Here is a 23,553-nt window from a genome sequence, read left to right on the forward strand (position 1 = left end):
CATTGCGGCAAGCAGGGAAGACCGATCTCTGTATGTATCCTGTATTCACCCATGGAGGAAAGAATATTCCCCCACAAAACCGCCTTCATTTGTCACAGCCCGTCAAAGCCGGATCTTCGAAAGGGCATCTTCAAAACTATATTCCTAGCGTACCTTTCTATGCTCTAACGAGCCCTTTAGTTTGCTTGCCACAGTATAGCCCATAAGAGTAACTTTTTCTTTGCAAAGCAGAATGCCACCAGCCCATAACGCTCCTCTTCCTGGAAGATGGCCCCAGCCCATTATATTCCTTTTTTCTAAACTGTATTTTTGAGTACATAATACTTCTTGATGAGCATCTACATACTTTGTTTCCTGTGGAGTGATTTCCCTCTCCCATTGTGCACGGCCAACAAAACGTCGGCTCCCTAGTGTTACTTGACAGACAACAATGCATCCACCTCCCTTCCTTGCCCAAGCCATATACACCCTGTTCCTAGTCTGATACTTTTGTTTTTTACATCGTCTTCCTGATACATTTAACAACAAGAAGGAAAGACAAGAGTGGGCTTCTGATTTGCTGTAGATCAGATCTGTACAATTTTGCAATCCACAGCAATGTATTATAGCTTACTAGGGTCTCAATAAGGTTCCTGGTTTTGCTTGGGACTGCAGAAAACAGATTATGAAACACCTGGCTGGCTACAAAAAACCCCCCTGCTAGTGGAATATATTCTGCTTGGTAGCTCACAAGTTGTGGAGGCCTGATATATCTGCCTTCCCCAACGTGGTGCCCTCCAGATGGTTTGGATGACAACTCCCAGCATTCCTGACCATTGGCTATGCTAGCTGAGGCTGATGGGAGCTGAAGTCCAAAACGCCTGGAGGAAACCAGGTTGAGGAAGGCTGAAACATAGAATGTATATAGGGATGGAAATATGAGGTTTTGATGTATATGTACAAATATACATCAAAACCAATAGAATCTCACTGCATTTGACTTCTGGATTGAATGGCTAGATACTTAGAAAGGAAGGAGCAAAGTCTTGAGCTTGCAAGGGTCTGTGGTAGGTGGCACAGGGTTTCTGGTTGTGTGTTTCATCTGCACATTTTCTGGAGGGCTTTAAATATGTTTGCAGAGGTGATTCACAGCTGGTGGATTGGATGTGCTAGCATTGGCCAAAAATGTTTCACTCCTTTGGAGCCAGCCACACTTTCTCTGTGTTTTCATCAAATGCTTTAGCCCTTCCTCTGTTAGCCTTTTCCATTTTCCTGTCTCTGTTGGCCACATTGTTCTTCTCTTTGGATGTGGATCCAGATTTCCCCTCCTCTTAACATTTGTTGCCAACCGTAGCTTGTAACACCCCCCCTCCAGTTGTGCCCTGACTTTCCCCCTACTGAGAGACTTGCATCTGTCTTGCACACACTGAGCTGCCTTCCCCCTGGCTCCCAATCGGCTTTGATGTCTACAGCAGATACATTTATTTTCCCCCTTTGCTTTTTTTTACTATTGTGGAGTCCAAACCTCTGTAAAATTAACAGTGATACATAATAAAAAAATACCTAAATCTGTTCTGTTGGCTGGACCAAGGGCTGCAGCTTTAGCAACACCAAAGGGGATTAATCTTGTTTATACAATGGCTTGTGGATTCATTTGTGAGCCCCTGTAGTTCAAGTAATTTGAGGATTTGGGTCTGACTTCTCTTTTTAGCATATCCTATTACTCTCTGGTTGTTTTTCCCTCTTGGTTAGTTTAAATAAACTGCTCCCCCCCCTGTTTTTTGGGGGGTGCAAGCTGTGCTTTCCTTTGTGCCCCCATCTCCTCATTTTCTTGGGCTTGGTATGTTATTGTCACCTCTTCCCAGTCTACTTAGAATGTAGATGTCTTACTCTCTCCCCCCCCCCACCAATTTGATGCACTCTTTATTATTATACTGCAGTTTGAGTATCTTGTATTGGTACTCTCAGCCCAACCTACCTCACAGGGTTGTTGTTGTGAGGATAAAATGGAGGAGGAGGAGGATTATGTACGCCACCTTGAGTTCCTTGGAGGAAAAAAGGCGGGATATAAATGTAATAAATAAATAAATAAATAAATAAATAAAAATAATTGGTACTTTGAATTCCTATCTTTAAACCGCATTTGTTTCTTTGTATGTGTCTGTAACTGGTTGACAATCAAATATATATTTGAATTTGCAGGCAGTTGAACGGAAGAAAGTGACTTTGGAGCTTTTATCTCTTCTACCATTTGGGATTTAATTCGCATCATCTCTGACTCTTATCTTGGAAGAAAAAAAAAGCAGCAGCAGCGAGTCAAGCCCACACACAACATGTTGTTGCGCAGAAGGACTTCCACTCCCTGGCTGTGCTATTAATGTTAGCAATCAGGAAAAGCCTTTGGGGGCTGCAGATTCTCTCTAGTCTGATGCTGCTGCCATCACTGCTGCTAAGGGTTTTGGTGCAGGGAATCCAAACTGCTGCCTTTTCTGTCCGCTGAGCTCTTCACATCTGCATGTGTCTGCTGCTTGCACACACACCATCTCACACCCTCTCTCCATGGACTGATTGCTGTTGAGGGAAGACAAGCCTGACCAAGTGATCCTGTGTGCGTGGGTTTTTTTGGGAGGAGCACATATTGCATTTATTTGTTGTATTCTGGAAGATTTGTTCTAAGGATAATCTTTTTTGGGGGGGAAGGAAAACATGACGTCGCCGGCTAAATTCAAAAAGGATAAGGAGATCATCGCTGAATATGACACACAAGTCAAAGGTAAGGATTTTTTTAAAAAAACCCATGAACATAGTGTGTTTCTCTATGCGTTTCAGTTTCAACTTGCAAATGCAGGCGCTCATGCTACATGTTTGGGTGTGGAAGGGGAAAGCATTTACAGATCGTCAGGAATTTGCAGTGTTTTTCAGTAGTGCAGTGTTAGAAGGGATTGACAGTGATTGCTGTTTTATGGGGTGGGCTCTTGGAGTACCACTATCCTTTTATATATCTTTTATTTTATGGCACCTCTATGGTTTTCTGTAAAATATACATACAAGATAGATTTGTGTGTGTGTGTGTGTGTGTGTATATATATATATAAATGTAGCATGAAATTAATTATATTTTGATTGTAAATGCACCCCCCCCCCCGGGAAATGTATGTATTAGCTTAAGAAGCTTTGTCGCTTGGCGGTATTGTGGATTTCTGCTTATAGGAGCTTTTTACAGCTGTGTGCACCAAAAGGCTCTCACTCTTCACAAATGCCGTGTGTGTGTGTGTTTCACACACCCCTGGCAACTGGCTGCAACGCCCTTCAGTTTACACTGCATAGATGTAATGATGAACTGTTTGAATGATTCTGTGCTCTTTTTTGCAAGATGCAAACAGAGCACAGCTTTTAATGGACAACTTGATAGGCATGCTCCATGCAACAGTATCTTGGTGACATTAGGCAAGTGGGCTTGGTTTCACACCATCACATGCCCTGTATGACACAGTAAAGAGACACTTGCCTAACCCTTTTGTGTCTGCAGAGTTTTCAGCATTACTTCATACGTGTGTGTGCAATGGGACCTCGTACTTGCACGTGTTTAGCCTGACAAAATGCTTCTTGATGGGGGAACTTTGAAGCAGTCATTTGAATGAGAAGTACTCAATCTTCTGCTCTGTGTGGGTGTGTGTGTATATATATATATATGTGTGTGTGTGTGTGTGTGTAAGAAGACATAAGAGAATGGCTTTGAGCTTGTGGGAAATCAGCTGGGTTCTAGCTGTGAACTATATGTGCTCTATTGCTTGGTCTGCTCCCATTTAAGTAAATGTGGATATGTGGGCCTCTTGGTATGTCTGTGCAGATCACTGTCTTCACCATGTTCTGACCCTCTGTATTACACAGGAGAAGTAAGTCAGTCTGTCTCTCACTTTCTTTTAAAAGAAGGCTATGAAGCTTAGATCATAAATGGCTTTTAAAAAAGTGTTTGGGGATTCCTGGGTTGGAGGCAGTAGCCAGTTAAAGCATTTTTGTTCTCCACTCTTCCTTTTTCTTCTAACGTTAATGTAATCTTTTGCTTGGCAAGTGAACAACTAGGGTTTTTGGCATTCCTATGGCCAACAGGAGTCACTGATTCAGAAAGCATGGTCCCCATCAAGAAACAGATTGCTCTCTGGGTAGATGGTCTTAAAATGCAGTGTTTTTTTTAAGATGGTCTTAAAATGCAGTGTTGGAAGGGTAGATGGTCTTAAAATGCAGTGTTCAAAATATATGCGTATGAGACTTGAATTTCCTTTGTTTCAGGATACAGCAGGGAGGGTTCCCTCCTCCAGCTTGTTGAAACAATGCAAACAGCATTTGTTCTCTTCACAGTGACTGCTCAAGTGTTGTGGCCTCCATTCTGTATGGAGATCTGTACTTGGGGAAGGGAATTAAGGTGAGCAGGAAAAAGAAAACATTATGGTTTGTTTTAGCCTGCAGCCATACTGTTTTTAGTTGTGATCTTATGTTAAATACAGTTTGGTATTTGGAGGGCAACTCTGGTAAGAAAGCTGTGTTCCGTTACAGTTGCTTTATTTGGAGTCCCTGTCGTTTCAGCATAGCACAGCTCTGTCCCATACAGCAAAAATATTCAAATTATTTTTGGAGAATAATACACAATTTGTACTTAGGACTAAATCATGGAAGTTAAAAGCCTCTCCACATATGTATGCACTCTCTCACTTTGAAGGGATTATTGCAACCTTGCAAATAACATCACAAAAGTTAATAGCCTGCAGGGTTTTTTTTGTTCTTGCCTGCTAAGAGGCTAGTAGTCTGTGCTTCTGTGTTGGCCACAGAGGATGGGAAATTCCCTCCTTCACACCCAGCTACTAGCCTTTTAGTAGGCTCAGTAAAAAGTGCCTTCTACCAAGGAAGAGATATTCTTCCTTCACAGCTAGCCCAGAAATCAGGTTTGCTGGTGGAGGAGGAACAGGTGATCTGTTCCTCCTCCACCAACCCACTTGCTCACCTGCATGGAATTCCTGGTCACCTATGACTACCAGGCAAATTCTGAAGTATAAGGCTGGGCTATTGTAAAGATATGGAATTTATTGGTGAACAGTAGGCTGGTGAAAGACGGACACCAAAACCTGGTTCAGTCATTGCAACTACTTCGCAGCTTCTCTCTGTTGTGAGTCTACAAGGCACTGACCATGTATTTCCATTATTTTTATATGACGTTGGGCTTCTGTTATGACATATGGCCAAGGAGATGATAAATCATTAGAACTGAACATGAGCCTGGAAACTGGATTACTTTTCAATGGCGGTACTGAGTTCTGCAAAGTTCCATATGCTTGAATACTGGGTACAAATACATGGAATATTCACACCGTCACTCTCTCTTACTGAGAAGGGATGATATCCTGTTGGAAAACTGATGGGTAGTGCTATTATAAACATGGCTGTATCTGTTGCAGCATGTGCCTGGATCAGAGCAGCAACTTCTAAATTGGCATCCTTTGCAAGGCAAGAGGAGTGTGCTGTTCAGCTGTGCCCCCTATTTGTTTCATACTTGTCTATTCTGTTCCATCTTCTCCCTTTTTATCTGGAGCTTGAGGGAAATGAGCTCCTTTCACTGGAAGAGTAGTAAATAGCTTCCTCAGCCCTTTCCTATCTCACATTGCTCCCTGTTGCATAAGAAGATCTGTGCTGGATTAGACCGAAGGCCTATCTAATCCAGCATTCTGTTTCCATGGTGGCTAACCAGATGCCTATGGGCAGCCCACAAGCAGGACACCGTTACAGTACCTGTGGCAGCTGTAAACCCGTTGTGGCTTTGTCCATGACATACTATGAGAGCAAGGAGCCAAGGTACCACTTGGTGCTGGAAACAGCTTGTGGTTAGCCACTGATGTGTGGCACTGCATAGGATTGCACTTTTAAAAACCTTGCCTAGTAAATCTCACTTTAAAGATGAGTTGGCCCTTGAATTCAACTCTGCTGTTGGGCCTTCTGTATAAAATAGCAACTCTGCCACTAGTTTTGTGTCCATTTACTGCAGTTAGATGATGGGTTTTTTTTCTCTTCTTCCTTGGTATTTAGGCACAACACTGTTTATGTTCTTCCTCCTCAAAGAAGTGGAATCAGTGGTAGATGAAACAGGTCTCCTGTTAAGACTTCCCAGCTTTAACACATTCAGCTTATTTTTAGCAGCATATTCTGCACTGGGATCTAACAGAGCTTTATTTCGAGACTTTACTTCATTGGTCGTAGACAATATGATCTTGCTGAATGGATGATCAAGCTCCTTAATTCTGCTAGAGAAGAGCAGATAATTTATATAATTATCTTGTAGCTTGGTTTGGGGTGGGAGGGAAATTTGGGTTCAATTTCTGAAGTATTATGAAAAAGGGCAAGGATGTTCTTAATTAACCAGGTCCTAATTACTCAGAGCTTCATGTTCTGAGTCAGTAAATGAACTGGACTTCTTTAAGAACATTTCTTGGAATGAGTGTAATCCTTAGTCTATTTACTTTGACATAAGTTTCACTGAGTTCAGTGAGACTTCTTCCCTAGTAATTGTGCATAGGAGTATAGGCGTAGTGGAAGCTTGTCCTCCCTAACTGTCAAACCTTCACTTTCCTCTAGTTCTATATGTTAGTCCAGCCTTCCTCAACCTGGTTCCCTCCAGGTTTTTTGAGCTTCAACTCCCATCAGCCCCAGGCAGCAAGGCCAAGGAATGCTGGGAGTGGTAGACCAAAACATCTGGAAGGCACCAGCTTGGGTAAGGATGTTTTAATCCATGGAGATAAATATATTTATCGATGACAGTTCGTCACTTGAGAAGGGATTCAGGTTTCCAATTATTTTCTTTTTCTTTAGGATTAGATTTCTTTATTTGGAGACATTTATCTTCTCTTTAGAGACGAGAACATGTCAAAGTCTGGGTTCACATAACACGGCAAGCCAGAGTACAGGTTGAGTGTGGGTTGTCATTGAACGGTGGGTTGTTGTTGAATCATCGGTTGTTGTGTGGTGTGAGCCCAGCCACACTAACAAACCATGGTTTGTTAATTATGAAAAACCCATGAAGAGAACCCATGGTTTGTTGTTGGGTTGTGAACTGTGGGTTGTTCGTGGTTAACAAATCATGGTTTGTTAGTGCAGCTGGGATCATGCCACACAACAGCAACCCATGGTTCATCAACAACAACCCACGTTCATACTGTACTCTGGCTTATCGTGTTGCATTAACTAGGTCATAATGTGTGTTCAGATGCAGTACCTTGCTTCCCCATTGGAGTGCTGTGATTGCTAAAATCCAACAACTCTAATTTTCTTATAGCTGGTTGCAAGGGTCACAATTTGTATGTGTGTAAAACTTGGCAGCTGGACATACTTTCTAGGCGCCATCTTGGAAGGGTGGGGAGAAAGACACAGAACTAAGTGCTCGAGAGAGGAGGAATCTTTTCCTTACTGTTTTCCTTCCAGATAATGCTTTCAGTGATGTAGTTCGCATGATAACCACAGCCCACTGTGGCTTATTAGCCATGGTGAGTTGTGGCTCCTGTAGGCACCAGGTTGCCAAATCAAGCCCCTACCATGACAGCTTCTCATGTTGGCTGAACCCAGTGCGGATGGCTTATTGGAATTGTTAACAAAACACCCCACAACCCTACAACAGGCCATAGGTTGTGGGTAGTTTGTTAACCACCCCAGCAAGCCACTTTCACTGAGTTTGGACAACAAGAGAAGCTGTGCCTGGTGAGGATAATTATGTAAATCAGCTGGCATGTACAGGGCAGTTAATGAATCACAGTGGCTGGTTAATCACCCTAAGATGGTGCGAACTGGGCCATTGGAAGCTCAAGCCTACTTGGATGCTGTTTCTCCGATGAGTGGCTGCTTGCAATTACTCGGTAGTAAGAGCAAAGTACTCTGCTTATGCTCATAGCCATTCTCTTTATTGCTGCCTGCTTGCTCCTTTGGTGGCACAGAGCTTGACCATGTGGTTGACCTGACTACTGAGAAGAGTCCCCGCCCCCCGAGTTTGTTTGTCATTGCAGAAAAGCATGTTGGAAATACAGTATACGTGTAAAGTTCATAGTCTACATTTGTCAGCCCTGGATTTTTTAATGGTTAATTAGTTGGGGAAAACCACTGTTCTCAGTGATGTGTAAATACTTCAGATAAGTATTTAGATACCAAGTGTTATATAATATGTTATAGATGCAGATATCTCAAGTGAGACCTAACCACAGACACTTTGAATGAGTCCTCGACTTTTAATGGTTTCTGTGAAACAGCCTTTTTCCCCCTTTTTTGTAAAAACTTGAAACTGAGCACTATTGTGTCGGAATCTGCTATCTGGTATATCTAACCACTTACTATTAGTATTCAAATTACAGAAAATCAGAGGTTTGTCTGCTGAATAGCTGTAAATGTAAGGAATATCAGGGGTGTGAGAAAATTCTAGAGGAACCACCAGTTTTCTCTGGATATATATTGATAATCAAGATTATTTTTGCCACTGATATTTCACTGAAGTGTGACCAACCTATCACTGTAAGTCTGGTGAAACTTGATTGCTTTGAAGCTCCCTCTTCGCCAGTCCATCCTTAGAGAAAACATCTTCAGTACAGTTGTCTTGAAAGTCTGTAATTAAAAATGCATGGTGTATTGGAGGAAGGAATATGTTGAATAGCTGAAATTCTCCTGAAAACTCTTGGAGGGGAGGGCAAAGGGAGAGAAGGCTGTCTTGTTACGTTACCATGTGTTCTGTGAAGATTAAGGGATCTTTAGATCTAGAAAGAGAGAGGCCATCACTTCCATATGGAGCCTCCGACAGTACAAATTCCTCATTTTCCCTGAATAGACCTCTCTGTGTTACTTACATACCACTGAGCTAATTTATGCTGAACAGCAGGCTTTCTGTGGATGGCTTTGACTTGTGCTTCTTGAACTAGCTTAAGATCACCACCCTTGTTTGGGGTTTAAATGTGTTAGATCCAGTGCATCTAGACTATATTAAGGACAAAGGACCAGGATATTATCTTTTCATCTTTTCTTCCACCTCCCATCCCAGTATTTAATTGATTTGCATAAAAGTCTAAATACCAGTAAGTGTGCTGGTATATTTTACTACAGGGATAACTTAAATGAGGTTTTCTTTCTAGCCAATTGGAGGTGGGGGAGATTGATTTCCTACATTGAAAACCTCCCAAACATTTTGGCCAAGTTGATATGGAAAAGGGCAGATAAAAATAATCCACAACAAAGGGGAGTATTTATTTATTGTATTACTTTATATGCTCCAGTAGCTGAAGCACTTTAGGCAGTTCACAAAACAAAACATTAAAAGCATTAAATATAAAAGCATAATAAAGCATAATATAAAAACAAAAAATTTAAAACAACAGAATAAAACCAAAGTAAAGGCTAGTAACAGTGCAAAGATCTAAAATGCACTAACAGTTTTTAAAACTGAAGGACTAAAAGCCTGGGAGAAAAAAGGGTATTTATGTGATGCTGAAAAGGTGCCAGATGAGCTTCTCTGGGGAAGACATTCAACAACAAGGGCACTACCACTGAAAACGTCCTCTTAGTAGCCATCTACCTTACCACATTTGGCGGGGATACCTGGAGATGGGCCTCTGAAGATTACCTTAGGGTCTGGGTAGCTATATATGAGAGGAGGCTATCCTTTGGGTAACCTGGGATCCATGTTGCCTCTTCACTCCAGTAATGCCTGCATGTGTGCATGATAAACCTTCTCACCCATTCAACCTGTTGAAGAAATTGCTACTTGAAACTTTTATGTTGGGACAGTCTGGTGCAAGTCTAATACTGCCTGATTGCCTAGTGCGTGAATGCACCCTGTATGAGCTTTCACACCTCTTTTCTGCTCTTGCACCGGCATTCTCTCCTCACTTTCAATAACAGTGCTATCATGGTTTGCGTCATGTTTGCATCAGTGTTAACGCTAACCATAGTTCTCACCAACCTACATTTTGCAACCACGGTCAGAAAGAGGTTGCAGACTTTGGTTTGGGCTAGCTATGGTTATCTTCAGTATCAGCTCTGATAGAACGTACCTGCTGCAGTAAGATTTAGGAGGAGACAGGCGAGATCTAGGTTTTAGCTTTTACAGATGGAACACACACACAACAGCTGCATTCAGGCATTACTGGGGTGAAGAGGCAACACTGGACATATCCAGTTTAGAACCCTGGAAGATTAGAGTTCTAAATTGTGTAGTGAGCTTCCGTGGGTAGTGGGTGCCCACTGTAAAAGTTATACCTCAACATGTGAGTGGCTTGGAGGAGCCACATGACCTTGGGGCCAGGGCTAAATATGAAGCCCTGCTCTATACATGTTGGCTTTTCACTTCAGTAATACCCGAATAACTTTAATATTTTGGAAGATCCAGCTTTCCAGATGCTTTCTCCAAGAACACAAATATCAAGAAGTTTAGGGAAATGTTTTAATTATAATTTTCATCCAAAATTTCAAAGCATTAGGCAGACCCGAGTTTGAAAAGAGGCCTTCTTGGTTGGAAATGAAGTATAAAGATCAGTTTTTATTTTTTTATGTATTTAAAGACCTCTTCCAGATGTTCAACTTCGATACACCCAGTAGTTTTCTTTCATGCCTGGTAAAAGAAAAGCATCTCTGGATTTTCTTCGGTGAAGAAAAATATTTTTCAACAAGCCTTATGTAATTAGGTGCACATTAATTTAATGCCAATAATATGCTCAAGCTAATTAATGGTTACTATTTTTAGTAATTTGCAACATGATATCTTTGAGTCTATGCTTTCCAGCAAAACCATGATTGCAAAGCAGTTGACTTGCAAGTAGTCTCACTAAAGTCCACAGGATTTTTCTAGTGCAAGTGATTCTCAGACTGTACTATAAGCCTTGTTCAAGTTTCACATTTTGTGATTCTGCGGGGAAAGGTACATTGTTGGCAACTTTATGCATTATGGAGTGTAGGCAGTTTTGTGGTTTGAAATCTCATTCAAAAGGAAATCCCACACACCTAAAGGGTTGAGCTAAGTAAAGCCACTTCACAAAATTAGAGAGTTGTGTGCTTCATTTCTTTTAATAATTGCTAAGTTTGTGACCCTGAAATCCTGCCTCTGAATTGAGTCATAGGAGAGTGAATAATTCTTTGTATGAGATGCAGAAAATTGGCCATGGGTGGGAGCAAAGCACAGGATTCTTTTGAAAGGCTAAATGTAAAATAATCTTTTGTTTACAAGAATTAGAATTATTTGGGAGTGAAATTCTCGAGCTGATGTTACAACACTAGTATGTAGCCTGTGGTATGTCTAGATAAGAATAAGAAGAGAATTACTTGGTAAGATGTTACCACTGGGTAAAATAAGCCTACAACTTGTCACTTCTTAAGCAAAGTGTTAAAATGGGAAAGCATATATATATATATATATATATATATATATATATATATATAAAAAAATGGATTGGAGATGGGCAGATTTCCTTAAAGTGGTGACAATGAGAGCACTTATCTATGATCTGGTCCATGTTACTTTTTGTTTTGTTTTGTTTTGTTATTCTACCACATTTACCTTCGAAGACACTGTAAAGGGGTCCAGCTCCTATGATGATAGTTCCTCAGCTGTTCTGTAGAACACGGTCTTGTGATCTTACTGGGGAAGTGAGAAACAATCCCTTAGGAAGGATCCATCTCTTTAATGATGTGTGTGTATAACATAATCTCTCACATCAAGAATATATTTCTGTGGGTGGGTGGTGGAATTCTCATAATCGGAGAACTGATCATTAAGAATTTCAGTGATGGCTTGCTTTGTCCTCACCGTGACTTGTGTGCCTTGATGTAAAGGCTGCAGACATCATGCACTCTTTAAGTAGAATGATGGTGTGTCAGTGGTCGTGTTAAGCATCTACACTTGTGACATTGGGGAAAATGTCATGAGTCCCTGAAATTCGGGTTGCTAAGCAAGATGTTGAAGTCCAGGATCTCCACATTGCCATATCTTGAGAAACACTACCTGTTCCACACTCACTGCCAGCTAGGCAGCAGAACTACAGGGTCCCACTGGTCCAGGTCAGATGATGTATTTCTGCTCCAACAAACCATGGTTTGATTTGGGTGGGAACAAGCTATGAACTTTGGCACTCCTTCCTCCCCTTATGTGTCTGGTTTAATTGCTCCCTGAAAATTAGGATCAACCCTGTTACTACTTAGGTTGCCTTTGTGCTATCTGCTCTGATTTTCTTTAGATGCCATTGGGGTGGTGTTGCACTTGATTTGCAGAGCTGAGATAACTGTTGACGGGCAGGTTAATTGTAACTGATCCCAGTTACTCTTGTCAAATAAATGGAAACAGACAAGGGTGAGTCTGCTCACTTGAACCAACTTGCATTTCACTGTAGAAATTGTAAGAAGATCTTAGTAATTGGATAAGTAGATGTAGATTTAACTTTCATGAAATTTAGTGTGTGCTATTAATTTTAAGACTCATTTTTTCATATTCGGAGGATTCCATTGTCTTATTTATTCAAAAGTGATATTTTCCTATACCTGTTTGGGCATGTATTTTCATGAAGATTATAAACAGAGGAACTTAACTACAGATGTCTGAATTTAAGAGTAAATGCTAGTAATTCTAGTATAAAAATTAGGGTTCTTATCAGAGAACAAGATATACTAATTTTTCTGAAACCATCTTATTCTGTCCATCTAAATAAACATAAAGACACACCTGTATGAGCCTCAGTCTCTGAACAGTTTGTCCCCAAGTATGTGAATCAATGTCCTTTCTGTCCAAACCATTAATGCTCAATAAAGCAAAATATTTCTTTAGCACTGACACATTTTTATAATGAAAAATGAAAATGATAGAACTAGCATTGTCATGTTCATTTAACACTGTTTTTGCATCCTAGTGTCCCTTCCCTATCCCTTAAAGTTGTGCCGTTTAAGCTGAACAGTATTTCTTTAATTGTATGATTATTCTATTTATTGGTTGTTCCCAAAGCAAGAATTGCACTCATTGCCTAGATCAGCACCTGCAATATAATTTTGTGTGTGTTCTGCTTCAGTATTTACCTCTGAATAGTACAATCTTGCAGTACAATTATGCATGAAAATTCATATGACTGTTGGTCAGCCTTCCCCAACCTGGTTCCCTCCAGATGTTGTGGACTTCAGTCCCCATCAGCCCCAGCTACCAAGGCTAATGGTCAGGAATCCTGGGAGTTGTAGTCCAAAACAAATGGAGGGCACCAGGTTGAGGAAGGCTGCTGTAGGTTCTCAGTTCATGCACTGGTGCAGCAATGTTATTTCCATATGTGTCCTGCTCACATCATCCTGTGGGCTCTTTACTGGTCCTGGGATGTATGGCTGGGCAGGGCAAGATCCTTCTGTCTCACTTTCTGTGTACGGGATGTCAGTACTTCATATGCTGTGACACATACTGTGCGCTACAAACACGATAATTCTTTGAGATTGGGCTGTCCTGTTTGAAAGAGATTTCTTCCATGTGGGTTCATTGTAGACAACAGTGTGGTCATGGAACACATATGCTATCCCTCCCTAGATTTGTAGTTTGACAATTGAAAATCATAACGACAATTGATGTAAGGATGTGTTCCAAAACAACGTGCTGTGTACCATGTCACTGGCTTATCCTTTTCAATATGTGTGCAGATAGTGAGCAACTAGTAATTATGGCCTGTCCGCCCTTTTGAAGTACTGCACAGTCCATATATGCACACAGAAGTGTGCAGCATGGGCTCCTCCAGTGTTCCCTTTCTCATTTAAGCTTCTTTCATAGCTTCTCCATTGGTTCAGTGTACACATGGGTGAGGGTGTCGGATCAGATCACTGGCCCTTTCCCTGATAGTTCCATCCCAATCTCTCTATTTAGAGCCAAAGGTCTGAAAAGGGGCACCTTCATGTGTATAGGAGTATGTGTGTAGGTGCTCTGTTCAAGTGGGAACTCCGTGCATGGATTTGCAGCAACACTGCAGGCAGGGGCAGTGGTGTAGTCCCTCTTCCTGTCCTTTGCGTAGAGTGAATGTATGAAGGAGAAGGCATGAAAGGAGCATCTCCCTAAAGTGCAGTGTCTCCTCCAAAAGGTAGTTCTACACCCAGTTCTCATTCTTTTCTATTCTTGGGTGTGGATAAGTCGCAAAGCTTATCTAGCAAGCTATTTCGTTCTTTGCCACTGCTCTTGTTTCACTAAATCTCTGCAGTGTCTTGGCATTTGCCAACATGGACATCAGTAGAGTTGCTGATTTAAGTCTGTTCCTTCTTTGTCAATCAAGTGGCCTGTATAACTGGGGTGGTAAGCCTTAAATTATTAATGAATGTCATCTTTTCAGCATGAGCTGTCTCAAATGTATGTTGCCAATCTTGCTATAGAGGCTAATATTATATTGTAGTGGGACTTTATCCTGGTGGTGGAGACTGATGTTTCTGAAGGCTTTGAGAATACTCCTGTTTTTGCTATCCAGGAGTTTAAAAGTAGCCCAGTCAATCCAACTATCATTGAAGGAAAAGTTGCTTCACTTGGAAAATGACTTTTTGTTTTCTTTCATTTAATTCGAAGACTCTGTGATACTTCTAAAAAGGATCTTATAAATCCAGCCCTCTTGGTGTGTTATTCCTATAAAGTGTGTGTGTTAAAATACCAACAGGACATTCCATACTTTAGTTTGCTAGTTTTTAATAATGGGAATTAGCAGCTTTGGTGATTGACACTCATTCAGAAATTATCAACTCGCATTGACTGGGTTTGCATGACATGACCCATCATGGGCAGCCAGCTATGGTAGGTTATTGTGTTGTCTGAACCTGGAGCATTTTCCACGTGGTGGCTTATTTTTTACAAACAAGCCAGGCCGAGAACGCATGGCTTGTTGTAGGCTTGTTCGTGCCCATGGTAGGTTGTTGTGTTGTCCAAACCTGGGAGACTGATTTTATCGTGGGTTGTGGGGATTGGCTACAGAACCACTTGGCAAGAATGGCAAACCCATGCTGCTTGCTCTTTGCAATCTCCGCAGTGACTGCCTTTCCATTGATGCCAAAATGACACTTCGGAAGGACCATCACTCATTCCCTGGCTTCTTATTTTTCATTTTTCAGTGCCTCTATCAGGCACACCATGGACTGTTCCACAAACAAACAATCTTCTGTGGCTTATTCGCAGGGTGGTTTAGCATGATGTGTGAGCCCACTCTTTGTGTTTTGGTCCAAGATAGTCTGATAACTCTTTACCACTAAAACAGAGATTAAAAATCCTTCTTAAAAGGATTATGGCTGCAATTTTATGTTTGTTTATGAGTAGACAAGCATAGGATTCTGCTGTAAATTTATCAGTGATCTATAGCCAAGTATGGATTGGTATTATAATGCACAGGACGTATTTGCACACATGTATTTGTGACATTTGATTTGGATCAATTGCCTTTGTTTTATTCAGCATAAATAATTGCCTTTTGTTACTACCCCGGAGTGAAACATTTTAAATGTAACAGCACTGGACGGAGTGAATTGCTATAGAGGCTTAAATCAAAGACAGGAATCATTTAGAAAATTGCTGGGAACATCTTTAGCTGCATGGCACTAGTAACCACAAATCTTTGGTTGGCTTCTCTGCTATAAAGTTGTATCATCTTTTAAAAGTGTTCGGGGAAACCACAGCTGCTATGATGTACTTCTGTCTCCTGTAGATGTTGATACCTTGAGGGTAGCTGTAATCGAAAGATAAAAGTGAAAGCTGCTAGAAAAACTAGTTTGTTCTCATCTCCTAGAAATAGGGTGACTGTTATGACCCTTGGTGACTAGAGCCTTTTCATTTTGTATGTGAGCAAGGCTTAGTGATGTAGTTGAATTGTTTAAAAAGTTATGGTCTCCTGACCACATTTCTTACTCCAATCCTGCTCATGAGTTTTGACCAGATTATATCAGTGCTTCCTAAGGATATTTTTCAGTTTGGCATGTTGTAAAGTGGTGGATCATAACAGCCTGTGACCTACTCTGTCCTTTAAACAAGTGGTTTTGACTTTAAAATATTGGAAGGAGAGGTATGGAGTCATATTGGAAGGAGAGGTATGAAGTCAAAATATTGGAAGGAGAGGTATGAAGTCATTGGGAGGACTGATGTGGACTGAATTGGAAGATGCTGTAAAGACATTAGTTTTATAGGCCGATTACCTAAGGCTAATCTTCGTCTGTTAAACCAGCGCCAAGTTGTAAACTGCAAACATGACAGAATAGGCTCCAAGAACTAGAGATCAAATCGCCAACATTCGCTGGATCATGGAGAAAGCAAGAGAATTCCAGAAAAACGTCTATTTCTGCTTCATTGACTACGCTAAAGCCTTTGATTGTGTGGATCACAACCAACTCTGGCAAATTCTTAAAGAGATGGGAGTACCAGACCACCTTACCTATCTCCTGAGAAACCTGTACGAGGGTCAAGAAGCAACAGTAAGAACCAGACATGGAACAACCGATTGGTTCAAAACTGGGAAAGGAGTACGACAAGGCTGCATATTGTCACCCTGCTTATTTAACTTATATGCAGAGTACATCATGAGAAACACCGGGTTGGATGAATCACAGGTCAGAAGTAAGATTGCCGGGAGAATTATCAACAACCTCAGATATGCAGACAATACCACCCTAATGGCAGAAAGCGAAGAGGATCTAAAGAGCCTCTTGTTGAGGGTGAAAGTGGAGAGTGCAAAAGCTGGTTTGAAACTCAACATTAAAAAAACTAAGATCATGGCATCTGGCTCCATCACTTCCTGGCATATAGAAGGGGAAGAAATGGAAGCAGTGACACACTTTATTTTCTTGGGCTCCAAGATCACCGCAGATGGTGACTGTAGCCATGAAATTAAAAGACGCTTGCTCCTTGGGAGGAAAGCTATGGCCAACCTAGACAGCATAGTAAGAAGCAGAGACATCACCTTGCTGACAAAGGTCCATCTAATCAAAGCTATGGTTTTCCCAGTAGTAACGTATGGCTGTGAGAGCTGGACTATAAGGAAGGCTGAACGCCGAAGAATTGATGCTTTCGAACTGTGGTGCTGGTGAAGACTCTTACGAGTCCCCTGGACTGCAAGGAGGTTATATCAGTCCATCCTAAAGGAAATCAACCCTGATTGCTCATTGGAAGGACAGATACTGAAGCTGAAGCTCAAATATTTTGGCCACCTAATGCAAGGAGAAAACTCCCTGGAAAAGAACCTGATGCTGGGAAAGATTGAAGGCAAAAGGAGAAGGGGACTACAGAGGATGAGATGGCTAGATAGCATCACCAATGCAATGAAGATGAACTTGAGCACACTCCGGGAGAGAGCGGAGGACAGGAAGGCCTGGCGTGCTATGGTCCATGGGGTCACGAAGAGTTGGACATGACTTAACGATTGAACAACAACAACGTCTTGGCTAATAGAGGCCCTGTTATGTTTTGTGTAGTTAGGGATGGGAGGAGGTTGTTTATCTCTTGTGACAGTTTCAGTCCTATGTCCATATCTAGTGATTCATTTTCTCCTCTGGCTGCCCTGCTTAGTTTTTCTTACGGGAGGTTCACAGTTAAGCCATTATTAACTGTAATACTTTGACTGAGCAGCAATGAGTTGCCCTCTTATTCAGTTGTAAAATGTATTTTCTATTGTTCGTTTGGTCCCCCCACCCCTCCGTTCATGTGCTCAGCAGAATTATCAGTGGTATATTGCTAAGGGTGGTTATTCCTGTAAGTTAGACATCTTGTGCTTCTAAGCAGAATGATTCCTCCTCTTCTCTCTCCCCTCCACCCCCTTCTGGTGCATTCAGTAAGTCCTTGTTCCTTTTGAATTCCAAATGGTTTTTAAGTGCAGGTTTTTTCTCCCCCTCCATGTTCATTTTTATAAAAATGTTCACTTTAAAAAGCGTCATTATTATTGTCATTATTATTCTTTAAAAAATTAAGTTGGCAGAAAAGGGGGCCTATTTCTCCAATCAGCCTTCAAATTCAGTGTGCTTCCTGTAATTTTGGGGGGGTCTGCTTTTGTGCAATCAGCCTGCTATTATCCATGTTATGTCTCAATAGGACTGACTCCAGAGGACTGCAGGAAGAAGCTATAATATGAACAAAAGACTTTTTTTAAAAGCCAGTGACTGTACATCTGGAGTGGGTGGGGAAAAGCTCTTTGACTGTATGACGGAAAGGACAATTAAAGCATTACAAAGGCCACAGGATGTAGGAATGATGTTTGGATGGAAACTTAACTCTGCTGTGAATGAAAATGTGCACTCACATTTCCCAGTGGAGTTGAATTTCTAAAGGGCATGAATACTTGTTTTCATACCTTTTTTTAACACTTGTGGGCTTGATCTCTCAAGTGCCTCCAGTGTACTTCTTATAGCTGTGGAAGGCAGGCTAAATGCCAGATCTGTGAATCAATCCTGTTAGAGCTTTTGTCTATGGCCTGAGTTAGCTGTTCATGTTGGTTTTGATGGTAAAGTATATGCATTAAATGTGTTCCTGTGCACTAGATTTCCCAGAATGGAGTGCCTGACCTGCTGGGAGTAGGGAGATAAGTGTGTTGGGCAGTCTGTAGTGGTGGAGAAGATGATCATCATGGAGTGATCAGTGGCATTTAATTATGTCCTCCTTGGCTGTCTGCATAGTAAGACTAGACTCTCTGCTATCTCTGTAGAGACATCTGGGATAGAGGCCAGAAAGTGCCTGAGTCAACTGATGATTGCAGTTCACCTTGAGGCTCTATACATTTGTGCTGCACTCAGGGCAGTGCAGCATTGTGCAAACTGCAATATGGGAATGTCCAGGGATCCTGCCTGTGGTTCACACATGCAAAACTATGAGGTATTAATCCACGATTTGCCAAGTGGGAGTGAGTAAGCCTGCTGCCTTTGGTGTGCTCCTTATTTCTGCTTGCATTTTACAACTTATAATCACCCTGTTCTCAGGTTGCATCACTCTGCTCGCAGGTTGCTCTCATGATGTCCAAACTCGGGTACTTTGGATTGTTTAGGGGTCACGAGAGTAACCTCCGATCAGGGCGATGGTAGGTTGTAAAATGCAAGCAGAAATGAGGAGCGCGCCAGAGGCAGAGCTCCCACTCATGCCCAGCAAATCATGGGTTAATCAGCCCATGATTTGTCATTACCTCTGAATTGGTCCTAGTGCAAGTCACTATAGATGTCTGCCCATTGAAATCACTGGTGTGTCTGAGGACCTATAGGCCTTTAGGTAGCCCTGACAGCCTGGAATATTGGAGGGCCTCAACAGAGTCCTGTAATAACCTATTTCAGTCAGAAACTGCTATGAGATTCCCCCTGCCCAGTTTTCTATAGAACTCTGCCTCAGAATCCTGATGAGATATAAACCCTCTTCACAGGTCTCCCTCAGACATTGCAGTTATATTTGAGGGTTGAGCAGGGCTCAGGTCTTTGTTGTTGTTCAGTCGTTAAGTCGTGACCGACTCTTCGTGACCCCATGGTCCATAGCACGCCAGGCCTTCCTGTCCTCCGCTCTCTCCCAGGGTGTGCTCAAGTTCATCTTCATTGCATCTGTGATGCTATCTAGCCATCTCATCCTCTGCTGTCCCCTTCTCCTTTTGCCTGTGGTGATCTTGGAGCCCAAGAAAATATGGAATTCTCTTGCTTTCTCCATGATCCAGTGAAAGTTGGCGATTTGATCTCTAGTTCCTCTGCCTCTTTGAAACCCAGCTTGTACTTCTGGTAGTTCTCGGTTCACATACTGCTGAAACCTAGCTTGTAGGATTTTGAGCATCACCTTGCTGGCATGTTAAATGACCTGTCTATCAGGTCTAATCCCTTAAATCTATTCCTCACCTCCACTGTATATTCATAAGGGATATGATTTAGGTCATACCTGAATGGTTTAGTGGTTTTCCCTACGTTCTTCAATTTAAGCCGAAATTTTGCAACAAGAAGCTCATGATCTGAGCCACAGTCAGCTCCAGGTCTTGTTTTTACTGACTGTATAGAGCTTCTCCATCTTTGGCTGCAAAGGACATAATCAATCTGATTTCGATATTGACCATCTGGTGATGTCCATGTGTAGAGTCACCTCTTGTGCTGTTGGAAAAGAGTGTTTGCTATGATCAGCGTGTTCTCTTGGCAAAATTCTATTAGCCTTTGTCCTGCTTCATTTTGTACACCAAGGCCATGCTTGCCTGTTATCCTGGTTATCTCTTGACTTCCTACTTTAGCATTCCAATCCCCTATGATGAAGAGGACATCTTTTTTTGATGTTAGTTCTAGAAGGTGTTGTAGGTCTTCATAGAACCGATCCACCTCAGCTTCTTCGGCCTCAGTGGTTGGGGCATAGACTTGAATTACTGTGATGTTGAATGGTTTGCCTTGGGTTCGTACTGAGATCATTCTGTCGTTTTTGAGATTGTACCCCAGTACTGCTTTTCCCACCCTTTTATTGACTATGAGTGCTACTCCATTTCTTCTCAGGGATTCTTGCCCACAGTAGTAGATATAATGGTCACCTGAATTAAATTCGCCCATGCTTGTCCATTTTAGTTTGCTGATTCCCAAGATGTCTATGTTCAATCTTGCCATCTCATGTTTGACCACCTCCAGCTTACCTTGATTCATTGATCTTATATTCCAGGTTCCTAAACAATATTGTTCTTTACAGCATTGGACTTTCTTTTCACCACCAGACACCAGACGCTGAGTGTCCTTTCGACTTTGGCCCAGCCGCTTCACTCTTTCTGGCGCTACTTGGAAATTCTCTCTGCTCTTCCCTAGTAGTATATTGGACACCTTCCGACCTGAGGGGCTCATCTTCTGGCGTCATATATTTTATCCTTGTGATAAGTTCCATGGGTTTTTTTTGGCAAGAATACTGGAGTGAGTTGCCATTTCCTTCTCCAGTGGACCACATTTTGTCAGAACTCTCTGCCATGACCTGTCCGTCTTGGTTGGCCCTGCACGGCATAGCTTATGGCTTCACTGAGTTACACAAGCCCCTTCACCACAACAAAGCAGTGATCTATGAAGGGGAGGGCTCTGGTCCTAACATTGCACAAATGACTAGCCCTGCTGTTCCATGGCAGGAGGAAGGAAAGTGATTTTCCTGAAGGTATTAGAAATAGTTAATAATTTTTAGGTTTTAGAAAGCCTCTCAAGCCTTAATCTGAAACAAATGGCGGAGTGTGTGTGTGTGTGTTTGTGTGCTTGGGTTTACTAGCTAGCAGCCAGCAATCCTGCTTAGTGCTTTGTGTTTTGAGGCTGACATTTGAAAAGTTTCCACTTAATTAGTAAATTCATTGCAGCCTGCTCTTGAGCTGACATATTTGGGGCCCCCCTTTTTAGGGTACCTTGTTACAGCCAGTACTCTTGAAATTATTTTATGTAAGATGGCTGCATAGCCTACACAGAAAGAGCAGCTCAGCTATATAGTCTTATCTGGATTTTGTCCCAGTTGCTAGCATCCATTCGGGACCCTTTCCAGTCACATCCCTGTAAACAAAAACAAAATCCAAAGGGCTAAAACAAGCCGAGTATGTACACACTGCTGTGTGTGTGTGTGCGTGCGCACATGTGTGTCCACCCATCCACACACATGTGGGCAAATGAATACGCACACTCTAACATATTTTGAAGCTCTTATCAAGTCCTGCATTGTTTTGCATCCTAGCTCACTCCTCTAAGATTACGTCAGTGAACTTTGGTGTGTACTCTAAATCCAGATGTACTAGATTGCCCTGCATGATTGAGATAATATGGTGGGGTTTCAGCCATGATAACTATCATTCAAAATATCTATGACAGGATGATTGCAGAGATGTGACCCTGGATTACTCTAAGGAAACATTCTCATATGTTTTTCATGCAAAAATGAACGTGTGTCTATGCATTCTTCACACAGAGTTGTTGGAGGAAAGTATCTTGCACAGTCTATGCATCTGCTTATACAGGGTCACTCCACATCCATCTGGGCCGGTATTGTGTTTTCTGGCATCAGGTTTTCCAGGCTTTTGGGTTGAGGTCTTTACTTTCTTTCAAGTAAAGATCTTTAACTAGGAGATGCTGAGGATTGAATCTGGCACTCTCTGCATGTAGAGTATATGCTTTGTCTCTGAGTGTTTTACCCTCCCTTCAATAGTGGTAGAACTGGTCACTCAACGGAATTGAGATTCACTTCCACAGTCTTCAGAAAGCACCAGACAGAGGTCTCTCCCACAATGCCTAGCTAAAATGAAGTTCAGAAACATATCCGAACTATCTGCACTCTTTCAAGTTTTACTCATAGTTCTGTTGAGTTATATTTTTCCCCTCTTACTGAAATATTTAGTATTTTCTTTTTGTCAAATGAAAGTAGAAGGAAGAAAGATATCACCTATTTTAAGGCAAAAGTGAATGTTTCCATCTTTCATTATGCAAAAGGTGTTCCCTATATAAAATCCACTGGGGGATGTTAGATGTGTCTGTAGGAAGAGTTGGCTGATCTCTTAACTGTTTGGCATATAACCAACTTGATGTGTGGTGTTCTGAGAAGGTTAAATGGTACTTTAAGAATGACTTGGACTCTGTCGCAGGGGGAAAATAAAGCTATCTCTGTGAATAGACAAAAGATCTTTCTGCTATATGAGGATATGGCTGTCTCTTTTCCTCTTGTTTCTACTTCAGTGGATCTCTCTCTCTCTCTTTTTTTTAAACCTAGCAGTTTACGTAAATGAAAGCTACACAAACACCAGCATAAATTCTTGTAACTAAAAAATAGCTATGTTTTCAATGCAGTCTCAATTTCTACAGTAACAGGAGTGCTTCTGTGGAAATTTAAATAACAAACCAGAAGTGGGAGAATGGTAAATTTTATTAGTACTCAAATTAGCACCAATCTTTGAAATAACTTTTAAAGGACACATTTTAATTATGGGCTTTATTCTGTGGGTATTGCACATTCCTCTTTCATTGGATTGAATGTTGTAGCTGGGTGACTCAAAGGAGAAGAGGAAGCTGCTTTTTATCAGGTCAGTCTATTTCTCCAGTACTGTCTGCTCTGACTCTCTGTGACTCTCTGTAGGGTCCTAATCCTTTTTTTTTTTTTTAATGGAGATGTCAGCGATCAAACTTAGGACCTTTGGGATGTAAAGCATGTGCTGTGCAACTGAGCTATGGTCTCGATGCATGACAAATATTAGGTATGATTGCACATTCTCTTGGCTTCCAGTTCTCCTTCTCTGCGAAGGGATTACTCTGAAGCCATTGCTGCCAGTAGGACCCAAACCCAGCAGTTAGAAAAGGTTTGCGGTGGAAGTGAGAGATTTCTTTGTCTATATTGGAGTGAAGGAAATCTGAGATGAAGAGTGTCAGTGCTGCCTTCCGAGGTCTTTGAATGGGTGGAAGATCATGATATGTAGTCATGTATGAGAAACACATATTGATCACAACATTTAAAAGTGTATCCCTGTTAACTCTTTTTGCGTACAAAGCAAGCTGTGATTTGCAACTACAGTAAAAGTGTATTTATTGCATATCTCTGTTATACATTTACATTAATCATCCCAAGAACCTCCTGTGTCAGATCAAGGAAGTTGTGTAAAAATT

At 41.6% G+C, this 23,553-nt stretch overlaps 1 protein-coding gene across 5 annotated transcripts in view; it reads left to right on the top strand.

Annotated features, from left to right (window-relative positions):
- SRGAP2 (SLIT-ROBO Rho GTPase activating protein 2) overlaps window positions 1-23,553 on the top strand; it is a 230,731-nt gene that overhangs the window by 445 nt on the left and 206,733 nt on the right. For all 5 annotated transcript variants that reach the window (XM_084853307.1, XM_084853309.1, XM_084853308.1 and 2 more), the window contains exon 2: window positions 2,182-2,752. In XM_084853307.1, coding sequence (XP_084709433.1) covers window positions 2,686-2,752 — 67 coding nt within the window. In that variant the 5' untranslated portion in view covers window positions 2,182-2,685. The remainder of the gene's footprint in view (window positions 1-2,181; window positions 2,753-23,553) is intronic.

The sequence above is a fragment of the Heloderma suspectum genome, chromosome 4 (genome assembly GCF_057233095.1).
Source record: "Heloderma suspectum isolate Gila_16-S chromosome 4, 16-S_ref, whole genome shotgun sequence".
Lineage (NCBI taxonomy): Eukaryota > Metazoa > Chordata > Lepidosauria > Squamata > Helodermatidae > Heloderma > Heloderma suspectum.